Below are 23,437 nucleotides of genomic sequence, written 5' to 3'. Positions count from 1 at the left end.
GCGCACCAGTTTGCTTACAAACAAATGCCGTTATTAAAAGAAGTATCCTTATTGTATACCAGGTTACACATATTTGTAACCCCCTACAAAAGAGCTATGGAGCAGCATAACTATTTCTTAGCAGTGTCTATGACGTGAGCTTTATGTCTTGTTTCTTTTCCTTCTGAGGGTTGTGTCTATACACACAGTGCAATCTCTATTTGCTATGAACATCAGACCTTCCAAAAAATGCTTTCTGCAAAATACATGTGCAAAGTTATACCACACAGGCCAGGTTCTTTATTCCAGCTGAGTCCCACTGTGTGCAATGTGGGGTGAGGGGCATCAGGGAATCACAACTCTGATTCTTTGCCTGGCTCTGCCTAAATCCCAATGCAGGTTAAAGCAACCTGGGGGCTCCTCTAACCTGCACCACCTGGAAACAATCTCCAAAAAACTGTCTGACAGCTGACAACAGCTGGAACTCGCACACCCCTCCCATCCTCATCAAGACCCCTAACACCAAGGCTGGAGTGGCGCCTTAGGGGCCAGTGACATCAGCTTTATGTTAGCTGGAAGCTCCCCCGTACAGGACACTGGCCCCCTTGCACTACCAGTGTGATTTCATAGGGCCAGAAATGTAGAGCATATCTGGCCCTAAATAGCCATACATATCCATTCCTACAAAAAAATCTACATGAAGGGAATGTGAACGCTGCATGCTTAATACACCCAAGTCAGGCAATGGCGGTGTGACTCTTTGCGTACGCCCTCCCTTTCCTGTGAACCCACGTAGGCTGGGACACAACTTGGGAACCCAAGTTTGCATGCACAGCTTAAACACCCATGCTGGAAACACCGGCTCCATGTGCCCTTCTGCATTTTTAAGAGACCATAAAAACAAGCCACGTCAGATTGCCACATTGCACCCCCCCATACACAGACTGTAACACCAACTATGAAACACTTATCCTACAGATGGAAAATATATGTTCTTGCTGCATGGATGAGTGAGTTTAGCCCCTTATTTTATGCTCTTCTTCCTGCTCTTGGGCTCTGATGCTGGTGCCTCTTAGGGAATTCACTGAATTGCAGACTCCCAGCTCTGGGAAGCTGTCAGTGTCTTTCCCTTCCAGCAGGAGATGTTTATGGTCCAGCACTGCCTTTGTTTACCCAGCACATTTAATCCTTCATTTTTTATCTTTCCACATCCGCTCAGAGAAGATGTTAATTTTCTGAAATTAAACACTTAGCTTGATTGCTGTTTTGTTAATTGCTGCATTCGCAACCCCCCTTGGTGCTCCTGCCTGTTTAACATGGAGAATGCTGTGAAAATGATCAGCACCAAATTGGTGCGCAGGTGGATGGATGGCAGCTCCTAAGCCGCTCCATGCCTACTTGTTTCCATGCAGTGACCAGCCTTGATCCAGCCAAGCAGAAGCACTGGACCATACTAGAGAAGGGCAAATCTTTGAACAGCCATGACAGGTGCAGGGTTATAGAAAGAAGCAGGAGAACTGTTATCCCCTTTTACTCATTTTGGGATGCATTTGGAAGTGGGGGACTGAGAGTGTAGACTAGAGGCCATGAAGGTGTGATGCAAGCTTCCTTGAAGCTTGCCAATACTCCATATGATTGACTGCTCCTTGCTATTCTAGGCTCAGTTCTCTCTTGGGCAGTGGCTGCAAAATGTGCCAGACTCCTTGGTGAGTTTCTAATGTTCAGAAATAGCTATTCGGGTTAGAATGACCTCACAAAACTTATTTCACTTGTTACCTGCAATGAATTTGAGGCTAGGCCAGCAGGATCTTAGGCTGTAAGAAGAGAGATTACTGGCAAGACAAAGGAAATCCAGATGCCATTATCCATGCCCCTTCTGAGCACGGCATTCCATAAGAATGTGCACACTTTGTAGAAATTCATGGAAGTGGGGTTAGACAAACAGAGGGCTGGCAGGTCTTTGCTCTGGTGATAGGCTGAAGCGCTCAAGGGCAGGGTTTTCAAAAGAGCTCAGCATGGGCCTTGCTCTGCTCTCACTCAGGTGAATGGCAAAACACCCAGCAACTTCAACAGCAGCAGAGGTAGGCCAGTGCTAGGCCCTTTTGAATGTTCTACCTGAATCAATCTAGTTTGGAAAGCAGAAAGCTTTGGGGAGAGAGAAGTCTTCTTTCAGGGCATATCAAAACCAGGTCTTGGAGAAGGTACTGTTTGAACTAAGCAACACCAGGAAACCAGGTAGACATTCCTGGACATTGAAAAATATCATAACATAAAGACTGTAGGTTAAACACCTAGGAGATCCTTCCCCACTGCCCCCCAGGTAGGACATCAGCACATTAGGATCTTTCACTCCCAGATGCACTGGTAGAACCCACATCATTCAGGACCAATGGAGAGTTACTTGAACACACAGCCATATTTCAGGTTGGCCATGAGATCCACAGCTTTATGAGGGTAACTCTTTTTCACATGCTGATCACCATATTTGGGGGTGGGAAGCAATTTCCCCCCAGGGTGCAGTGGCAGGGACCAGGCAGAAGTTGCCTTCCCTGCAAGCACCAGGGCTGGGTCAGCAAGCCCCCTTTGGTCAATTTCCTAATAGTGCATCAGGCATGTACTGCCCCTTCTGCCCTCTCTGTGTGCAGTGCTCTCCTGGGGGGGAGGTGGTGCTGCAGAGCCCCTGCTCCGGGCTGTGCCTAAATGCCACTCTTGAGCCTGAATTGCATAGACGTGTGTGCAGACTGGATGTCTGAGTGACATCTACCTGAGTGACTAGCGCACAAGCCACATTATGTAATATGGAAACTCATTCCCCACCACAGGTGCCTAGTGTGGAGGGAAAAGAGACATGGTTCATGCAAGTCTGACAGTCGGTGCCCAGCTCCCAGAGTCAGAAGAAGAGCCATCATGTCACAGAGAGCAAGAGTACTCTTTGCAAAAGTGTCTGTGTGACTTAGGAACCTAAGTCTCACTGAAAACCCAGAAGACTTGAGGCCCCTAAGTCCTGGTGGTGCTTCTAAAAAATGTACCCACTTGCTTCCCTGTACCCACATTTAAATTCAGGTTCTGGAGTCAATTATTTCTCTGAGAAGTGGAACTTATCCCAGGGAATGGAAGAGCAAAGCACGAAACCCGCTTCAGCCTCCTTGCTGAGAGACGGCAGCAGAAAATTTAATAACAAAGTACTCTAATTTGCTCTTCCTTGTGCTCTGGCAGCCCTATTAGTTTCAATGGGGTTGGCTAGGCAGGTGTAACTCAAGGCAGATTTTGGCTCAGAACGGAAATGTCTAGGAAATTATCTCTCATTCTTATTCTTTTTCTCTTTTTCCTATCTCTTCTTTTTCCCATTCCCCTCTGCTCTCTTTTTCCTTCTCTCCTTTTAATTGTCCTGCCTTTTCCCCTTTCTTTTTTTCTCCCTCTGCTAGGTTGGTCTGTTTAGCTCCTTCAGCTATCCCTCTGTTGCAGCTAGTGCTATGGTTTGGGGCTGTCCTCGGACATCTCCCTCTTGTGTGGACTAGAAGAATCACAAAGGAAAAGGGTCAAGACCATAGACAACAAGCACTGTGGGCCCTCAGAAACTTTCAAGAAACTTGAGAATGAGGCTCTGCATGAATAAGTATTGGAGAAGATAGACAATGTGCGGCTGAATATTTGGATGGGAGATGGATGGACAGAAGGACAGATGGGTGGATAGTGATTATAGGAGAAAGAGGGGATAGATTGATGGAATGATATATTTATGGGTGAGCAGGCAGATAGATGGTTAAAATAAATGTACAGATCTGGATTTCTTATGGACTGGGGAAAGGGATTCAATTTGTTTCTATCAGAAAGATTTAATTGGTCTCACTGAAGTGAATTGATAACACACATACTAGACAAATCCACAGCATAACATTTCTTCTGTCATTTCCCCACATTTGGAGTCCATTTCCTTCCGTCTCCTATGCACAGTTTTAAGAGAACCACATGCAGCTTATGAAAACAGACATTTTCATTGACAGTTTGCAGACATAACCGACTATAATAACATAGCTTTCGATATTTTCTGTCTAGGCAATAATACATCCAGTTTAGGAGTACACTGTGCTCTTAGGTCAGTAACAAAAAGAGGACTCACTAAAATAAAATGTTAACCAACACTGACTGATTTGCTACAGAAGCTGCGCAATCATCCTGCTTGTGCATTTCCATTAACCTCTTTTTATCCATCCCCCCTACTCAGCACTCCAGTCGCAGCCTGCTTAAACAATTCCTGAATGTTAAAACCTCCTGTGTGGCAGCCAAATATTTATTTCATGTTTGTGGTCCCTCAAATATTGATACCACCCTAATGCATCGAAACCTAATGCATTTCAATTAGGTTAGTACGGAGGCCTTCCCAATACAGTAGATATATTTCCATGTTAATATACAGGCTCTGCATTAGAAATAGAGAGAGAAGGAGAAAGAGATGGATGAATAATAGAGTGAGTGACAGGCAGAGACAAAAGAACTATATGAAAGAATAGCTGGAAAAATAACAAAGGCAAGGAGGAAAAGTTCTAGCCGCGAGGGGATGGATGGACAAATCAGTGTTTTGGACTATGTAAGTCTTGGACAACAGAGTTCAGTGGTGTCCAGCTTGCTTACATCAGGGCTAACATTGGCCCCTCTAGTAGCCTGACTTTGAGCATGGATGGATGAGCAGATGGTCAGGTGGGTGAACTGCAGAATGGATGGAGAGGAAGGCAGGAATAATAGCTAAAAGGCCAAGATACAAGCAGCAGGTTTGACTGCACATGGTTAAAGAGAGAGAAGTGACAGCCAGGCACAAACATAACATGACAGTCTGACAGAATTGTTATTCCCAGGAGCTGGGATACTAAAATATTTACGCCAGGTTTCTGCCTTGCATGCTCCCAGGAGAGCGCAGCTAACAAAGGCTGCCCGTGTTACACGTTCAATACAAAGCAGAAATTACCATCGCCTTTCTGTTCCCAAACCAAACAGATTTCCATCACCGTTGTCTAGTGTTTCCTTCCTTGCACTTAAAGCCAGGGTCACCAACTGGTGGCTGCCCCTCCCCCACCTTCCTTTCAGCCCCCCATACAGTACATACACACTGCACAGACTGGCCATCTGGCCACCCCAGCTCTCCTACATCAGTTCTTTTTCTCACCAGCCAGGCAGTTTGCAGCCAAGAGTCCTCTGTTAAAAACCAATGCCTGGTTCTAACGTGAGGAGGGAGAGATGAAAAAAGCCAAAGAGGAGGAAGAGACGGGGCGGCTACAGGCACCAGCGCACCAAGCGCGTGCCTGGGGCAGCAAGCCACGGGGGGGAAGCCTGCCGGTCGCTGGGAGGGTGGCACTCAGGCTGCCTTCAGTGGCGCGCCTGTGGGAGGTCCGTCGGTCCCGCGGTTTTGGTGGCAATTTGGCGGCAGCTACGCCGAAGGCGCAGGACTGACGGACCTCCCGCAGGCAAGCCGCTGAATCCACAGGACCGGGGACCTCCCGCAGGCGCGCCGCCGAAGGCTGCTTGACTGCCGTGCTTGGGGTGGCAAAATACATAGAGCCGCCCTTGGGAAGAGAGGGCAAGAGGGAGAAGGAAAAACTAGATTAATTGCAAAGGAAGGAAAGAGAAAAAGCAGAGCGGCATCAGAAAAGGAGCAGAGAGGAAAAGAGAAAGAAACAGAGGAGGAGCAAGTGAAGGGATTGTGCATTGTGCTTCCCTCCTGATTTTAGCACAGGGATCACTGCCACCTGTAGAAATCCACTCCACAGAACTGCTCCGACTTCATCCACTTTAGTGAAATTGGTCATGGTGCCCCATGCCAACACATCAGACCTCACCAGCGTGAGCTGGGCACTTCTGGACATGACCTCATTGGAAGAGTGGGGTTTTAATGCTGGTTTCACCCCAGTGTCTGTACCAGCCCCAGAAAACCCCACCAGGGGACGCTAGTGCAAAGCAGCCACCAGGTCCCTTCCACCTAGTGGCCTGCAAGGTTTCAGCACTGTCCAAAACATGGAGGAATCTGTGCAGAAAATGGATATGGTGAATGCAGCTATGGGATACACTGACTGAGTACATCCCTCCATCAGCAGCGCCCCACTGGAGCCCTGACTGCAACTTTTAGCTGCTTCTACCCTAGCAGAAACCCTGAGAGCTGGGGAAAAGTTGTTCCCCTACCTTCCTTCCATGGGGGCCTTGAAAGCCCCCTGGACTGCAGGGCCCTGGCTAGCACACTGCATTTTAAATTACACCTCCCTGCATGAGCAAACGTGAACCAACCCCTGGGTGCTTCTTACTGCATTGTTGGCATTGGCTCTGAAGCTGAGCTCTTGTTTCAGTCCCAAATCCACTGTACCTAGTTGTGACACCGCTAATGCAATTCAAGCATTCCATCTTACTGGGCCCCATTTACTCAACACCTTGCAGCAGGGAAGTCAAACTCCCTCTGTAGAGAGGGCTGAATTCTGGGTGTAATTCTGGCCTTTTGGTGAAGATATAACTGTAGGAATCCATACTCCATTCAGTGCCCAGTGGGGTTCCCACCATCAGCAGCAGGTTTGCACCAAGATCAGGAAAGAGTCTGCCCTTTATGTAGGATTGAACATTCAGTCGTCAGTGTCGTTCATTATTTGCTCCATGAGTTATGGTCCACTCAGCATCACTCAGTGTGAAAATCTGCTCCTCTTGTGTCTGTCTATGCTGCAGCTGGGAGCATGCGTCCTGGACACACGCTAGCTCCACTCAAGCATGTGCAATAAAAATAGGAGTGTGGCCATTGTGGCATTGACAGTGGCTCAGGCTAGCCACTCGAGCTCAGAGCCAAGGAGCCAGGTGGACATGCACTCGAGTAGCTAGATCACACGACAATGTTCACACTGCTACATTTAGCAAGCTAGGCTGGCCAGAGCTAGCGTGCGTCTGTCTATCCAGGCTGGGAGGCACACTGCCAGCCGCAGTGTAGACATACTTCTTAGGGGCCAGCACTACTTATTCCCCTTATTTCTCTTCCTTCTCCATTCTCCTTCCTCCGCTGCCCGCTTTCCTCTTTTTGTGCCTCTCCTTTCTGCCCTCTGCATTTCCATCCCTGAAGCAAGTCCCAGTTTTCAACCACCTCCCCATTCCACCCACTAAAATGATCAGCAAGGAAACACTGAGAGGGTCATCATTAGACTTCAGATCCCAATGGTAAGTGGGGAGAGTACACTTCTCTCAGGCTGTCTGCAGACCAAGGGCTGGTCTACACTAGGAACTTACACCAGCATACCTGCCTCTCTCAGGGGTGGGAAAAATCCACACCCTGACAGACATAGCTAGGCTGACCTAACCACCGGTTTAGACAGTGCTAGGTCAATGCTGTCGTGTTTCAAGTGTAGACAAGCCCTCCAGCAGACATAACCACATTGGTGACACCTAGAATGCTTAGGAAGATTTTCTTCACAACAAGGGCTAGAAATGTCCTTTGTTGTTGTAGTAAGAGGCTAGATCCTGCAGAATCTGATTGTGCCATATAGGTCATGGCTGGGTGCTAAACACCAAAGCCCAGACACTGCCTTATATCTAGGTGGGCCTGCACTGATATTTAAAGAATTCTTAAATATGCCTTGCAGATGGATATTGTGTGGTATGTTTATGCATACGTGTGTGTGTGTATACACATTAGGTGTGTGGGCATATGCCTGCATACATATATGCATGTGAGTGTGTATACACATCTTATATTTATTCTCTTGCATTTCAGTTAATATCTGTAATGCTGTAATATGGGGTTTCACACTCCTAGAATATTACGTTAGAAGAACCCAGCCCTAGATTCCCTTTTCCCCATTAACAACCCCCCACATGGCACATGGTATGTGCACATTGCCCCTGTGGGACTCACCAGCTTGGTTTGTGGTGATGTTCACCGACACATGCTGCGGGGGGAAGGGGCTCTTGCCAGAGACGCCATTAACAGCCTGGATCTCGAAGGTGTACGGCGTGTGGGCCCAGAGGCTGCTGATGAAGACCCGGGTCTCTGTCAGGCCCAGTTGCCTGGGTACAAACTCCACGTTGTCATCGCAGCGGGAGCAGCTGCGGCGGTCAGGCCGGCACTTCTTACAGACAATGTCGTAGGTCACGTCATCACGCCCGCCTGTCTCCCGGGGTGGGTGCCACTCTAGGATAATGGACGTCTCATTGACAATGGAGATAACGTTGCGGGGCCCTGACGGGACACCTGTTGAAAAGCAGGTCAGTTGATAAGGTTCCTGTCAGGAAATGATACAATATTGAGCTTTACTGTATACTGATTGGGGAGCCAGGATTGGGGAACATGGTAAGATCATAGGGTGCTGATTCAAAGTTCACTGCAGTCAATGGGACTCTCCACTGACTTCAAAAGGCTTTGGATTAGGCCCATAATAAGGAAAATGCAGCCTTCAAACTGAAAGGTGAAGCAACAGGGAGTCATAATCCCTTTCAACAGGCCAGAAATGTGCAGTTAGACAAGTGTACTGCTTTCTTGGTACCAACTTCCTGAGGCTGATAAGGGAATCCAGTAATTGAAGCCATTCACTTCTGGGCTTTCCCAATGCTGTTCAGAGCTCAACACCAACCTCACAGGTCCACCCAACTCCACTGGGAACAGAGAAATTCAGTCACCATGTTTCATTCAGTCCCACACTTTCACAGATTACTGCTTTAGTGGCACCCCATCTGCCTGTGTTGGCACCAATCTCTTTACAGTGGGAGGTAGGATCTAGACTTAAGGCTTATATCATCTTGAACTCTCTCACACTCTTCATCCTCTAGAAATCAGGCAGGTATCACCTTCCAATAGACAACAAATGTAGGACACACAGTACATTGTAAAATAGGTCCTTCACCTACTAGAGGAAGGCTAGATCCATGGTGTCGATGCTAAACTAGGGTGCCAGTAACCTGGGTTCAAATTCCTGCTCTGCTACAGCATACCCCTGTGATCTAGGGTAAATTGCTTAGTCTTCTTCCCATTAGCTCCCCACCCATAAAAGAGGGATAAAGTACTGCTGTACCTCATGTGGTGTTGTGTGAGTAAATACATTGACAAGCGTTAGGTGCTACAGGAATGATGGCCGTATCAGTACAATAGCTAGATGATCATAGTTGGAGAAATGTGCTGTAGATGGAACTGCTGTAAAAGGGACACATAATGGGTGATTGAAAAAAGTCAGAAATGGCAAGTAGTTATTTATGTGTCAAGTTGAGAGGGTGGGTATTTTGTGGGGTCCTGCAAGGGTCTCGTCTGCATTCAGTACTATTCAGTGTCTTACTAACCAGGTGGATATTGGAATGGAGAGTATATTGATCAGATCTGCAGACAACACTGAGCTGGGAGTGATCGCAAATGCTTTGGAGGAGAGGAATTAAATACCGCAACGTTGGCATACATTGGAGGAATGAAGAATGTGAGATTCAATATGCACAAATACAGAGAGATTCATGTAGGACAGAAAGAACAGGAGTACTTGTGGCACCTTAGAGACTAAGGGCAGGTCTACACTATGGGGGAAAATCGATATAAGATATGCAACTTCAGCTACGTGAATAACGTAGCTGAAGTCAAAGTATCTTATATCGAATTACCTACCGTCCTCACGGCGCGAGATCGATGTCCGCGGCTCCCCATGTCGACTCCGCTACCGCCGTTCACGTTGGTGGAGTTACGGAGTCGACATGAGCGCGTTCGGGGATCGATTGCTACCCGCCGATACGGCGGGTAGTGAAGACGTACCCTAACAAATTTATTTCAGCATGAGCTTTCGTGAGCTACAGCTCACTTCTTCGGATGCATAGAATAGGGAATACACAGACAGGAGATATTTATACATATAGAGAACATGAAAAGGTGGAAGTATGCATACCAACAGGGAGAGTCTAATCAATTGAGATGAGCTATCATCAGCAGGAGAAAAAAAACTTTTGAAGTGATAATTAAGATGACCCATGGAAGGTGTGAGGAGAACTTAACATAAGGAAATAGATTTAGGACAGAGTAATCAAATGCACAAATATATAATTGGGGACTGCTGACCAGACAGCTGTGCCATGGAGAAAGATCTGGGAGTTAGCAGGGAGGCTAAATGGAATGAGTCAACACTGTGAGGCTGCTGCAGAGAAAGCAAACAGAACAGTGGGTTACATTAAACAAGAGAGGTAATTATTCTGCTCCACTCAGCACTAGAGGAGCTCCAACTGGCCCCCTGCATTCAGATTTGAGCACCGCACTTTAAAAAAGACAGAGACACAATGGAAGGAGTTCAGAGGAGAACAATAACAATGATAAACGGTTTGACCTACATGGTAAGGTTGCAGGAGCTGAGCACACTCAGTCTTGAGGAAAGAAGTCTGAGGGGAGGCATGCTCACTGTCAACATGTATTAACAGGAGATGGGCCAATTACTCTCATTAGTCATCAAGGACAGAACAGGTGGGGATGGCATAGGCTGCAGCAGGTTAAATATTAGAGGAATGATGTAAGTACAAGAACAATTCAGTGATCAAATGAGCTGCCAAAGAAGGCTGTGGGCTTAATATCATTGGATGGTTCACGAACAAACCAACACTACTATGATGATGGAGAGAGACTTTCCCACCCAAATGATTCCCTATTTCTTCAGCCCTGAATACCCTGCATCCCCCATGAATGGACCTAGCTATGATCTGAAACTGGAGGAATAACTCCCTGGCTCCGTTAGCTTGGAATAGACTTACTTATCAAGAATCGGAGCCGAATCTTGTCAACACTATTACACACATTTTCTGAGCAAAGAAAGCTGCCCAGTGACGGAAGTCAAATGGCACCTAAGGATGCAGGCATGTGCCTAGTAAGATTTATGTAGATTAGGCACCTAACTAACTAATGATGTCACTGGGAGATAGGTGCCTAATCTGCAGTGCTTTTTTTCAAAATCCCACTAGGCATCTATCTGCAGATGCCTAAATACCTTTAAAACCCTGGCCCTCTGTGCCTAACTCCCCTGTCTGTACAGGGCGTTAATGGTACTTCTCTATCTCACAGGGGAGTTATGTGGATAAACGCACTGTTGACTATGAGGGCTCTGATACTGCGGTGATGGGACCAGAGCAGAACCCTGAGCAGATGGATTGTGCAAGTAAGCCATTTCTAAAGTACAATCACAAAATGAGCTGACAAGGCCAGTTAGTTCCTTTTGGACAGCTCTTCTGTGGAACACTCCGACCTGCCCATTGGAAACAGGGAGTATTAACTAGATCTGGGCTTCCAGTAAGCTCTCTCTGAGAGAGTAAATCCAAACAATTAAACGGAAGCTGTCACCACCACCAACCTACCTCTCCTCAAACCCTTGAGGGGGTGTCAGATGTTCTCCCCCACTCCTGACACCCCATTTCTCTGCCCTCTCCCTCTTCCCTCCTTAATCACATTGAGACAGGCACTCAGGGAGCCTCTCTGACCTGTTGCCAAGGTTATAGCAGATGAAAACATTTTGTTGAAATGGGTAGAAAAATGCTGTCCTTAAAAAACCCTATTTTGTTTAATTTTTCCTTCAGCGGAGTAAATGTATTTTCCAGGAATTTCCTAGCAATGAGGCTTGCCTGTGTGCTGAGTGGAAAGGGCTTGCATGAATTTTCGAGGTGTGGCAGCAGAGGGACCGCGCTAACGTGATACAGCAATGTATTACAAGTTAGCTAGAGTTAGCTAATGTGATTTTGGAGATGACATAATTGGACAACAGGGGGAGAAGAGGGAATGAGCAGTAGGAATGAAACTGGAAAGGTGAGCTATCTTGAATAATCAGGATAACAATCTGATGGATACCATGATAAGCAGTTAGTTACTCACAAAAGCCAATATCTTTAGCAGGAATCTTAATGAAAGAGCTCTGCCCATATATTAAAGAGACAATACCTTTAAAAGCTATACTTTAAATGAATTTAGAGGCTCCAATCCAGCAAAGCACTTCTCTTTAAGCATGTGAGCAGCCCAGTTTACTATGTAGGCACGTGCTTCAGTGCCTTGCTGGATAGGGGTCAATGTGCTGCTGAACTTTGCAGGAGCGACAGCTTCTGAGACATAGGGCTGGTCCACACTAAGAAGGGGGGTCGAACTAGGGTACGCAAATTCAGCTACGTGAATAACGTAGCTGAATTCGAAGTACCCTAGTACGACCTACTCACCCGTCCAGACGCGGTGGGGTCGAACTCCGCGGCTCCCCCGTCGACTCCACAACTGCCGTTTGCAGTGGTGGAGTACCGGAGTCGACCGCGGCACTTCTGGAGTTCGAACTATCGCGTCTAGATCAGACGCTATAGTTCGAACTCCGTGAAGTCGAACTCACCGCGTCGACGGGGAAGGTAAGTGTAAACCTACCCTTAGACTTCATCCTCAGCCTTCCATTGGTTTCAAGGGGCTGTGGCTCAGGTGCTTAAGTCCTTTATTTACGGACAGAAGAGGTCTGGCACATACAGTGGAAGATTCCTCATGTGCGTTACCAATGTGTTGCAAGGATGAACTGAAGGGGTGGCACACAGTAGCACTGGTAACAGACTAACCTTGACTTGGTAGCCCCAGCGTTCTGACCTGGGTTAGGGTTAAAACAGGTTATGCTCTGTTAGATGGCACTATCCATTGACTCCACTGACTCCTGCTATCGGGCCAGATTTTCCTCTAGTGTAACAGATAGCTCCACCGACTCCAGTGGCACCAGCCCAGCTGAGAATCTGGCCCATCAGCTTTAAGGGAGCAGGGAGTTCCATGTCTGCATGTTCAGTCCTTGGCCTGCTAGCCGAGATCTCCAAAGAAGGTGCCAATTGAACAGAAATAAAGGGACTAAGTTAATTACTTGGAAAAAGTATTACTTTGCATTATTTGTAATAGCCTGTTAAAGATTTGAAAATATACATTTCCTTCTCAAATACGTTCCAAAAAGCATGTCTGTTAGCAAACCTCTGATATTTTACGCTCATAGGCCTGATCCAGTCTTTCAATTGTAAGCTATTCAAGGCAGGGATTGTGTCCTCTCTGTGTTTGTCCAGCACCCCGCACAATCGAGCCCGAGCTCTGAGTGTGACTTTTGGACACTACCATCATGTAAATATTAATAATAATGATCCTGCTCACATTAAACGTCAATGGGGCAAATTGATACACTAAAGATTAATAAGTCACCATGAGCAGATGGCATTCACCCACAAGTTCTGAAGGAACTCAGATATGAAATTGCAGAACTACTAACTGTGGGATGTAACCTATCACCTAAATCAGCCTCTGTATCACATGACTGGAGGATAGCTAATGTAACACCGATTATTTTAAAAGGCTCAAGAGGTGATCCTGGCAATTACAGGCTGGTAAACCTAATTTCAATACCAGGCAAATTGGTTGAAACTAGGGTAAAGGACAGAATTATCAGACACATAGATAAACACAAAATGTTGGGGAAGAGTTAACACGGCTTTTGCAAAAGGAAATCATGCCTCACCAATCTCTTAGAATTCTTTGAGGGAGTCAACAAGCATATGGAGAAAGGTGTTCAAGTGGATAGTGCACTTGGACTTGCAGAAACCCTTTGACAAGGTCCCTCACCAAAGGCTGATAAGCAAAGTAAGCAGTCATGGGATAAGAGGGAAGGTACTCTCAGAGATCAGTAACTGGTTAAAAGAGAAACAAAGAGTAGGTATAAATGATGAGTTTTCACAATGGGGAGAGGTAAATAACGAGGTTCCCAAAGGATCTGCACAGGGACCTGTGCTATAAAGCATATTCAAAAATGATCTGGAAAAGGGGGTAAACAGTGAGGTGGTAAAGTTTGCAGATGATACAAAGTTATTCAAGATCCAAAGCTGACTGTGAGCAGTTACAAAGGGATCTAAAAAAAATTGGGCAACTGGGCAACAAATTAGCAGATGAAATTCGGTATTGATAAATACAAATTAATGTACATTGGAGAACATAATCCCAACTATAAATACATGATAGGGTCTAATTAGCTGTTACCACTCAAGAAAGAGATCTTGGAGTCATTGTGGATAGGTATTGGATAACATCTCAATGTACAGAAGCAACAGTTAAAAAAGCTAACAGAATGTTAGGAACCATTAGGAAAGGGATGGATAAGACGACATAAAATATCATAATGTTATTCTATAAATCCATGGTATACCCACACCTCGAATACTATGTGTATTTCTGGTCACCGCATCTCAAAAAAAGATATATTAGAATTGGAAAAAGTACAGAGAAGGGTAACAAAAATTATTAGGGGTATGGAACAATTTCCATATGAGGAGAGATTAAAAAGACTGGGACTGTTCAGCTTGTAAAATAGATGACTAAGGGGGGGATATGGTAGAGGTCTATAAAATCATGAATGGTGTGAAGAAAGTGAATAAGGAAGTGTTATTTAGCCCTTCATATAACCCAAAAATCCGGAATCACCCAATGAAATTAATAGGCAGCAGGTTTAAAACAAAAACCAGGAAATACTTCTTTACACAGTGCATGACCAACCTGGTGGAACTCCTTGCAAGGGACTGTTGTGAAGGCCAAAAATATAACTGGGTTCTAAAAAGAACTAGCTAAGTTCATGGAGGATAGGTCCAGGGCCGGTGAAACCATTTAGGCGACCTAGGCAGTCGCCTAGGGCGCTGGGATTTGGGGGGCGCCATTTTCTTCAGCAGCAACCGTGGCACCCGGCTCTTCGGCCACCCCGGTCGCCGCCGGCATTTAGGCGGAGGGAGCTTGGGCAGGGGAGGGCTGCCTGCCGCAAGTAAGGGGAGGGAGGGGCGGCACACAGGGGAACTCCCCGCCCCAGCTCACCTCTGCCTGTAGGCGCTGCAAGCCTGGGAGGCGGGAGAAGTGAAGCAGCGACGGTGTGCTCGGGGTGCTCCTGCTCGTGCGCGGAGCAGGGGTGAGCTGGGGTGGGGGGGTGCCTCAGGGTGGAGGGTGGAGGTTGGGGAGCTGCTGCAAGGAGGGTGCCTGGGGGGGGCGCACCGGCCCTGGATAGGTCCATTAAAGACTATTAGCCAAGATGGTCAGGGATGCCACCCCATGCTCTGGGTGTCTCTAAGCCTCTGACTGCTAGAAGCTGGGACTGGATGACAGGGCATGGCTAACTCAATGTTTGCAAAGTAAGCAGTCATGGGATAAGAGGGAAGGTCCTCTCAGAGATCAGTAACTGGTTAAAAGACTGGAAACAAAGGGCAGGAATAAATGATGAGTTTTCATAATGGGCAGAGGTAAATAGTGGGGCCTGTTCTGTTCATTCTCGCTGAAAAATCTGGCATTGACACAGTCAGAAGACAGATACTGGGCTAAATGGACCATTGGTCTGACCCAGTGTGGCCGTTCTTAAAGCTCCTGTTGACTTGCAAAGGTGTCAGATCAGGCCCATATTCCACAACTTAAAGAGAGCCTAGTCAGTTTGTTTTGAAATTCTTTCCCTTGTTTTAAGTTGTTCCCAGTAGGGATGTAACATCCCACTGCATCTCAAAGCAAATTCTCAAGTTTGAGTTTTAAAAGCCCCCTGAAAAAAAATGTGATTTATAGACGAGATTCTGATAACAACAATCTTGTATAGTGCTGAGGTAGTAGTGCCTGGGAAGTTAACGACAGGGGGGTTATTTTACCGGGAGGATTTTCTAGCAAACTGCTTTTCTCACTTTTCTAGACCTTTATTTACTGGGCAATCTTGCACAATGCCTGCATTATGCTGAGCTGTAACTAATGTTGTCAGCTCCTCACTCTCCTTGGCATGAAATAAAACACCACTGATAATAATTTAAAAATAGTAAAAAGAAATAAAGGAAACCAACATAAAGATGATACCTAGAACAATTCAGGTCCAGCAGATGATGCGGAAAGGTTCATATGGTTAGAAATGTAACAAGGTATGTATTTACGCACACATGCCTTTCAAAACTGTAATTCGCAGACAGCACTTTTGTAAGATATAATTATGTTTTCACCTGCTCCACAGTTGCCCCCACCCACCTTCTTCATTTAAAAAGTCAGAATTAGTGATTTCAGAATTACACATTAACATTTTTTTACATTTACTCTGGTTAAGTTTAGCAGTTGTCCTCTCTCCCAGTTCTTTGCCTTGTCCCCTCCCCACACACCCTATCTTTCCCACTGCAGTAGATACTTTGAAAGAGTACTCAGGCTGAAAAGCAGTGATTAAATACATAGTCATCATTCTGGTACCTAGGGGCCCCTATGTGGCAGGTGTGGTAACAACATATGTAGTCCCTTCCTGGAGCATCAATGAGTCCCGAAGAGTGGAGCACCTCTAACTCCCCAATTTTTCCTCCCTCCTCTGTGACTCTGGGGCCCATCTGGAGAGTTGGGACCAATGGACTCTGGGGGTTGTGTGTGCCATCTCTCTTCCTGCAACTGGAGGCCTAGCCATCATAGCCTGGTCCCTTCCTCCTAAACTCTGTTCCTGTCCAACCTCCGCACCCATGTCTGAGTGGTCCCAGCCACATGCTGGATAGCCTGGGCCTGCAGTTGGCTGCCCTGGCATGTCAGTCAATCTCCTAGCCAGGTAAGTCCTCCCTGTCCTCCACACAGGATGTCTGTGCTCAGATCCCTCTGTTAAACAGATATTTGGGGTCTTGGGAGGTCTCTCTCTTCTCTGGAGCCTCCTGATCGGCTCCCTGCTCAGGGTAATCAGGAAAACATGTTCCTTTGTTAGTTTCCTCAGTTGTTGCTTCTGGGATGGTGTCTCTGGGAACTGCCCCCAAACTGCCTTTATAGAAGAGGCAGTACTGAGTAGCCATCATGAAGGGAGAGAGAATAGGGTTCACGTGCCTTCCTCTCTTTCTCTTCTGCAATCCGTGGTGGCAGGGAGGTCTGGCTTGAGGAGTTAGAGTGGGAGTGGGGGGAGGATATGGTGAGAAACCCAAATAGGAAGGCTCATTGGGGTACAGAGAGCTGGTGTCAACATATGACAGACTGATAGGGCTGATCCCAGAAGCTCACAAGCTCTCTGCCAGCTTGCTTCTGCCAGTGTCGTAAGAATATAAGAATGGCCACACTGGGTCAGACCAATGGTCCATCAGCCCGTATCCTATCTCTGACAGCAGCAAAGAGTCCTGTGGCACCTTATAGACTAACAGACATATTGGAACATGAGCTTTCGTGGGTGAATACCCACTTCTCGCATTCGACGAAGTGGGTATTCACCCACGAAAGCTCATGCTCCAATACGTCTGTTAGTCTATAAGGTGCCACAGGACTCTTTGCTGCTTTTACAGATCCAGACTAACATGGCTACCCCTCTGATACTGTCTCTGACAGTGGCCTGTGCCAGATGCTTCAAAGGAATGAACAGAACAGGGCAATTTCAAGTGATCCATCCCCTGTCATCCAGCCCCAGCTTCTGGTAGGGTTGAGGGACACTCGGACTACAGGGTTGAAGTCTAAATCTCAGAAGCTGTTGCTCCTGCAAAGTTCAGCAGCACGTTGACCCCTATCCAGCAAAGCACTGAAGCACGTGCCTACATAGTAAACTGGGCTGCTCACATGCTTAAAGAGAAGTGCTTTGCTGGATTGGAGCCTCTAAATTCATTTAAAGTATAGTTTTTAAAGGTAATGTCCCTTTAATATATGGGCAGAGCTCTTTCATTAAGATTCCTGCTAAAGATATTGGCTTTTGTGAGTAACTAACTGCTTATCATGGTATCCACCAGATTGTTATCCTGATTATTCAAGATAGCTCACCTTTCCAGTTTCATTCCTACTGCTCATTCCCTCTTCTCCCCCTTTTGCTTGTTGACTCCCTCAAAGAATCCTAACAGATTGGTGAGGCATGATTTCCCTTTACAAAAATTGTGTTAACTCTTCCCCAGCATTCCATGTTTATCTATATGTCTGATATTGTTCTTCATTATAGCTTCAACCCATTTGTCTGATATTGAAATTAGTTTTACCAGCCTGTAATTGCCAGAATCTCCTCTGGTGCATTTTAAAATAATTAGCTATCCTTCAGTCATCTTGTACAGAGGCTGATTTGAATCATAGAAGATTAGAGTTGGAAGAGATCTCAGGAGGTCATCTAGTCTGACCCCCCTGCTCAAAGCAGGACCAACCCCAACTAAATGGTAGTATACCACAGTTAGTTGTTCTGCAATTTCACATCGGAATTCCTTGAGAACTCTTGAGTGAATACTATCTGGTCCTGGTGACTTATTATCATTTAATTTACCTGTTTGTTCCAAAACCTCCTTTATTGATACCTCAATCTGGGACAGTTTCTCAGATTTATCACCTAAAAGGAATGTTTCAGCTGTGGGGATCTCCCCCACGTCCTCTGCAGTGAAGATTGATACCAAAAATGTATTTAGCTTAATTTCTTTAGCTTTTCAGCAATGGCCTTGTCTTCCTTGAGTGCTCCTTGAGCACCTCCTTTGTCACCCACTGCCTGAGACAGAGAAGCCCATTAAGTTGCAGGTTCAGATGGGTGGAGCACAAACAAACTGGATTAATTTTACTGTGTAAATTGAGTGACATACTAAAAGTGAATAAATAGCAAAGTGAGGAGGAAGTTAGGTCTGAAACATCCTTTCAGTTTCAATAATCCAAAGTGCCAGTAATACAAAATCAGGAAAAGGGCACACAGACCCCCAGCTGGGGTCATTTGGCATAGCTCCCTAGAAGTCATATAGACAAATCTTCACCAGTTTATAGCATCTGATGGTCTGGCCCTTGATTTTAATCTGGACAGTACCCCTTTCACTAATGAACGTGAGTTAAAAGAAAAACTAAAATAAATAAAGTGCAGGAAAGCTACTTACAACTGCAAAGGATTGCCTATGAGCAGATAACAATGGGTGTTACACCAGCAAAGGTGTATTACACCAGCAAATACAAGCATCTACAGATACATATCATAGAAGTAAATAATATAGTGTAACTACTCTGAAACAGAGCAGCTGGTACTTCAAATTAGAACATTTTAAAATTAAGCCTTAATTAGAACAAAAAAAATTACCAATGGACTTTTTTATACAGTACTCTTCTCATGTTGCATACTGTAAATCAGCTATGGATCAAGATGCAATAAAAATAGATTTATTTACAATTGTTCTACATGCCTAGCACTTCCTCTGCCACTGACAGCTAAAGTGATCAAGCAAAATATAGAAATTAATCTCTTATTTCAGATGCATACTTTTAGCTCTTCCTTAGTTATGTGGTATATAAGCAAATACAAGCAATACTGCAGGATTCTGTGTGGTTATGCTGAACACACACACACGCTGGGTGCATAGGGAAGCACAAGGATGAACATTAGTTACATCCAATCTCTTTTTTCAAGACATACCAATGTCCAGGATAAACCCACAAAGCAACTGTGCAATTGTTCTTGAAAAATGTATTTTTATGACAATAAACCAGGCATTGCACAAACAGACCAATTGAAAATTCACTTTTATTAAAGCACACCAGCTTAGAAATATAATTCAGTGCTCGTGCTGCACTTATTAAATAATAAAATACAAGATGCCAGGGAAGAGGAAAAGCAGGGGCAGCAAGAAATTCCCAGTTTTCACATCTCAATTATGTTTAATGGCAAAAACAACTGTTTTGCAATATAGTCCCTGTGACCTTTCGCTCCACTTGGAAGGAAAGGAAGTCCAGGCCAGGGCTTGTAAATCTCCAAGGCACAGCCACCATCTTGCTTGAGCGATCTCCAGAGCAGAAGCCAAGGGTCTCTGCAGCTTGGGCTAAAGAACCCAGCTCTCCAGCTAAGATCTGAAATGGACTCACGTTCTCTGCAGATCGGGCACAGAGGGAGACATATAACACTGACCAGTGGGTCACACAAGGACATGGTTTTTAAAACTTTTTGGGAAGGAAGTACAAGGGGGCCTTTGCACACCCTGTCTGCTAATTTGCTCGTTTTTAGGATCCTGACTAAGGCCTATTACATCCTTTTTGTGGGGAGTTTGACCAGAAGTTAAGTTTGACACTAGATTGTCTTTTTGTGCTGTGCAGGTACAGCACCTAGCACAGTGCGGTCTAGTCCACAGCTGGGACTCCTGGGCACTATGCTAATACAAATAAATAATATTCATAAGAATGATACACTTTCAAATACACAGAAGCACACAGCAGCTGTTGACTAGCAATCGGCTCTTTCTATATCAAGCTGATTTTTATGGAGCGACAGACTTAAGATAGCTTCTGCCGTCTTATTTACAGTAGACAGCCGAGGAAGATGATTCATTTCAAGCAAAGCAACGCAGAATACCAATGCTTAACATACTCCTTGCCCCTGTAAAAGAACATTCCATCAACAAGACTACGAACAAGACAGCAGTGGTAGATAACCTCCAATTCTAATTTATCCCGGGGATTATCTGCCTCCAACCACAGACATTGTCGCTAAGAAATATACATTTCTGGGAGATCTTCCAGTTTGCACTGACTGATGTCTGGGTTGTGCAACTAGGACATTATTGAGAATGTGGTGTACACTAAACTGCTATCAGAAGAACCAGTTGCTAGCAAAGAAGCAGAAGTTGATGCACAATCACCTGCTCGTGCCAGTCTAGTGATAAAAGGATTAGTATTGATGTTATGACACTAGGCACATTTCCATTCCAACAGAAGAAGATGGTGTCATATCATGTGGTAACAGATGGCTACTGAACACTGTTCATATGGCCTTTGGATGTCTAAAATCTTCAGCGTGTGGGCTCTCCCACCTCTACGGGAATACAGTGAAGATGCATCTCAGAGCTGCAGTTAGAAAACTCTGCAGTCTATCCCTCACTGACTCGTCCTGTAGTGTGCAGACTGAAGGGCAGATCCTAGCTGACGTAAATTAACATAGCTCAGTGATTTAATGCAGCAGCATCTGCTGAGTACCTGGCCCTGAGCCTTCATAATTAAACCACCTTTCCTCCTCTGGCCACTGTCTAATGCAGGGGTAGGCAACCTATGGCACATGTGCCGAAGGCGGCACATGAGCTGATTTTCAGTGGCACTCACACTGCCTGGGTCCTGGTCACTGGCCCAGGGGACTCTGCATTTTAATTTAATTTTAAATTACGCTTCTTAAACATTTAAAAAAAACTTATTTACTTTATATACAACAATAGTTTAATTATATATTATAGACTTAGAGAAAGAGACCTTCTAAAAACATTAAAATGTATGACTGGCGCGTGAAACCTTAAATTAGAGTGAATAAATGAAAACTCGGCACAGCACTTCTGAAAGGTTGCCGACCCCTGGTCTAATGGTACACTGCAGCTCTCTATTCCCCATCTGTATAATTGGGACACTGTTACTTACTGGTGCAGGCAGCCTCTGGTGGGTCAAAATCAGCACGATAGTAGCCATTGCGGCAGGTGCAGATGGGAGAGGCCTCCGATGTGGAGCGACTGTTGGTGGGACACTGGGCACAGGTCCCCACACCCTGGTTGGCCTTAAACATCCCTGCTGGACAAGCTGGAACAGAAAGAGGAGAGAAGGAAACTGGTGAATGCTGAGCTCTGCAGTCTAAAAGGTGCACCAGAGATGTTGACCTCCAAACCCTCTTCTTCACCCACAAGAGGTGAGTCCTGATTTTATTATAAAGCTAAGACAGCAATGACATCAAAAGAGAGTTTGTGTTATTACAGTCACAAAGGGCAGCCTGAATGCAGGGAGCTGGCTAGAAACAAGAACGGAGCAGAGCGGCTCTCCTTAGCCCCCAAGTAGTTGGTTTAGAAGTGCAACCTTGCAAAGGGCAGATCAGAAGTTAGTCTGTTGGAGGAAAGCTCCTGTAGAAGGGAGACTCATCGCAACTCCCAGGAGGGCACCTGGGCAGTGAGACCTACAGGAGAACCTGAGCCAGGGGAAAGGGCACTGTTTACACATAGAACTTAGGGTCAGTGGTTGTGTGTAGGTAACTCAGTCCCTGAAGAAAGGGACTGAAATCCTGTGGCTACTGAGAGTTTGTTCATGCACTGGCCGGTGAGTTGGTCGACTGGCTTACACCCTCGTTGGAGATCTCTCTCACCCATGTAGAAAGCCCATATAATACACTGGGGCTCTGACCACTGACAGCTGTGATCCCCAGCCAGTTCAGCTGATGAAGCAGGTCCGAAGCTTGTGTGCCCACAGCCACCCTCCTTCTTCAGATGAGGTGGCCTTCTCAGAAGCATGCCCTCTGACTGACTGCAGTGCCATCACAGAGAGAAATGCCAAGCAGACATGATGGCACCTCCTGGAACTATCTCTCACTCTTACTCACCACGGCAGAGACAAACAGGGAGAACTTTGTTTCTATTTGGAAACATATCTTCTCTGACTTGTCTCAATCCTACTTCCGACCATGCAGAATACAAGAAGAGTCAAAAAAGCAAAAACCTACTAGCTAGATGCTAAAAGCACAAAAGCAAGTTCAAGGGCTATATTAGCCATGATGCCTTCTTCAGGTGGTTGAGAAAACAATAAACAATAAAATTAGGTTGATACCCTTATTCTGGTGGTTTTTCCAGGAGTCTGAAGACAACAGTGTGTGTATAATGTCATTTCCTGGGCATGAAGTGGCTTTTATTCCATTCCGTTTGAGTTTTTGTATTGCCCCCATCAGTATATCATCAGTACACCAGTATTTTGGCATTTTCAGCGTTTTAGGCATGTTGGTCCCAGGATATTGGAAAGACCAGGTGGGTGAGGTGCTCTCTGTTATTGGACCACCTTCTGTTGGTGAAAGAGACAAGCCTTTGACCTGCACTGAGCTGAAGAAGAGCTCTGTGTGGCTCAAGAGCTTGTCTCTTGTCTTGTTTCTTTGGTGGCCTGTGATAAGTCAGTGGTTTCAGTCCAGTCTCTGTTCCCCGAGCGTCCCTATCACAAAAACCATCACCACCAGTTAGTGCTGTAGACATGCCAGCATATTCTCTAGGCAAAAGTGATCAATTCCATTGGGATTTTTACTAACACTACGTGAATTCTCTCAGGATGCTACTTCCATCAATGAATGCAGGAAGATGCTAATGGAGAACAATTAAAAGTGGGCTGAGAGGGCTGTGAGTGGGTCGAGGCAAGGAGAGTTATTAGTCCTAATGAGTTGTGTAGGTTGGGATGGTACATTCATTGCTCTCATTCCTGTTTGAGCATAAGATAGGCATATTACAGACATCTAAATAGACTGATTCAGTACACAAAGAAGAAAGTTAACAAACATTGGACCGAAAGGGAATTGCATTGACCAGTCCTACTCATGGGCTGTCAGGGTTCCTTCCCCACTCTGAACTCTAGGGTACAGATGTGGGGACCCGCATGAAAGCCCCCTAAGCTTATTTTTACCAGCTTAGGTTAAAACCTGGTACTCTGCCACCACCAAGTAATTTAACAAGAAACAGGGAAAGGACCACTTGGAGTTCCTCTTCCTCCAAAATATCCCCCCAAGCCCTTACACCCCCTTTCCCGGGGAGGCTTGAGAATAATATCTTAACCAATTGGTTACAA

At 45.7% G+C, this 23,437-nt stretch overlaps 1 protein-coding gene across 6 annotated transcripts in view; it reads right to left on the bottom strand.

The window, feature by feature from the left end:
- Window positions 1–23,437, bottom strand: part of EPHB1 (EPH receptor B1) — a 353,412-nt gene that overhangs the window by 83,134 nt on the left and 246,841 nt on the right. For 5 of the 6 annotated variants that reach the window (XM_045030054.1, XR_006582168.1, XR_006582169.1 and 2 more), the window contains exons 4-5: window positions 21,275–21,430; window positions 7,853–8,188 (exon numbers count right to left, since the gene is read on the bottom strand). In XM_045030054.1, the coding sequence (XP_044885989.1) occupies window positions 7,853–8,188; window positions 21,275–21,430 (492 nt within the window). Of the gene's footprint in view, window positions 1–7,852; window positions 8,189–19,502; window positions 19,747–21,274; window positions 21,431–23,437 lie in introns of those variants that run through there. The other variant, XM_045030055.1, reaches the window with a different exon arrangement.

This window comes from Mauremys mutica, chromosome 9, assembly GCF_020497125.1.
Source record: "Mauremys mutica isolate MM-2020 ecotype Southern chromosome 9, ASM2049712v1, whole genome shotgun sequence".
In the NCBI taxonomy this organism is placed as follows: Eukaryota; Metazoa; Chordata; order Testudines; family Geoemydidae; genus Mauremys; species Mauremys mutica.
This window is presented reverse-complemented; position numbering and strand designations above follow the sequence as displayed.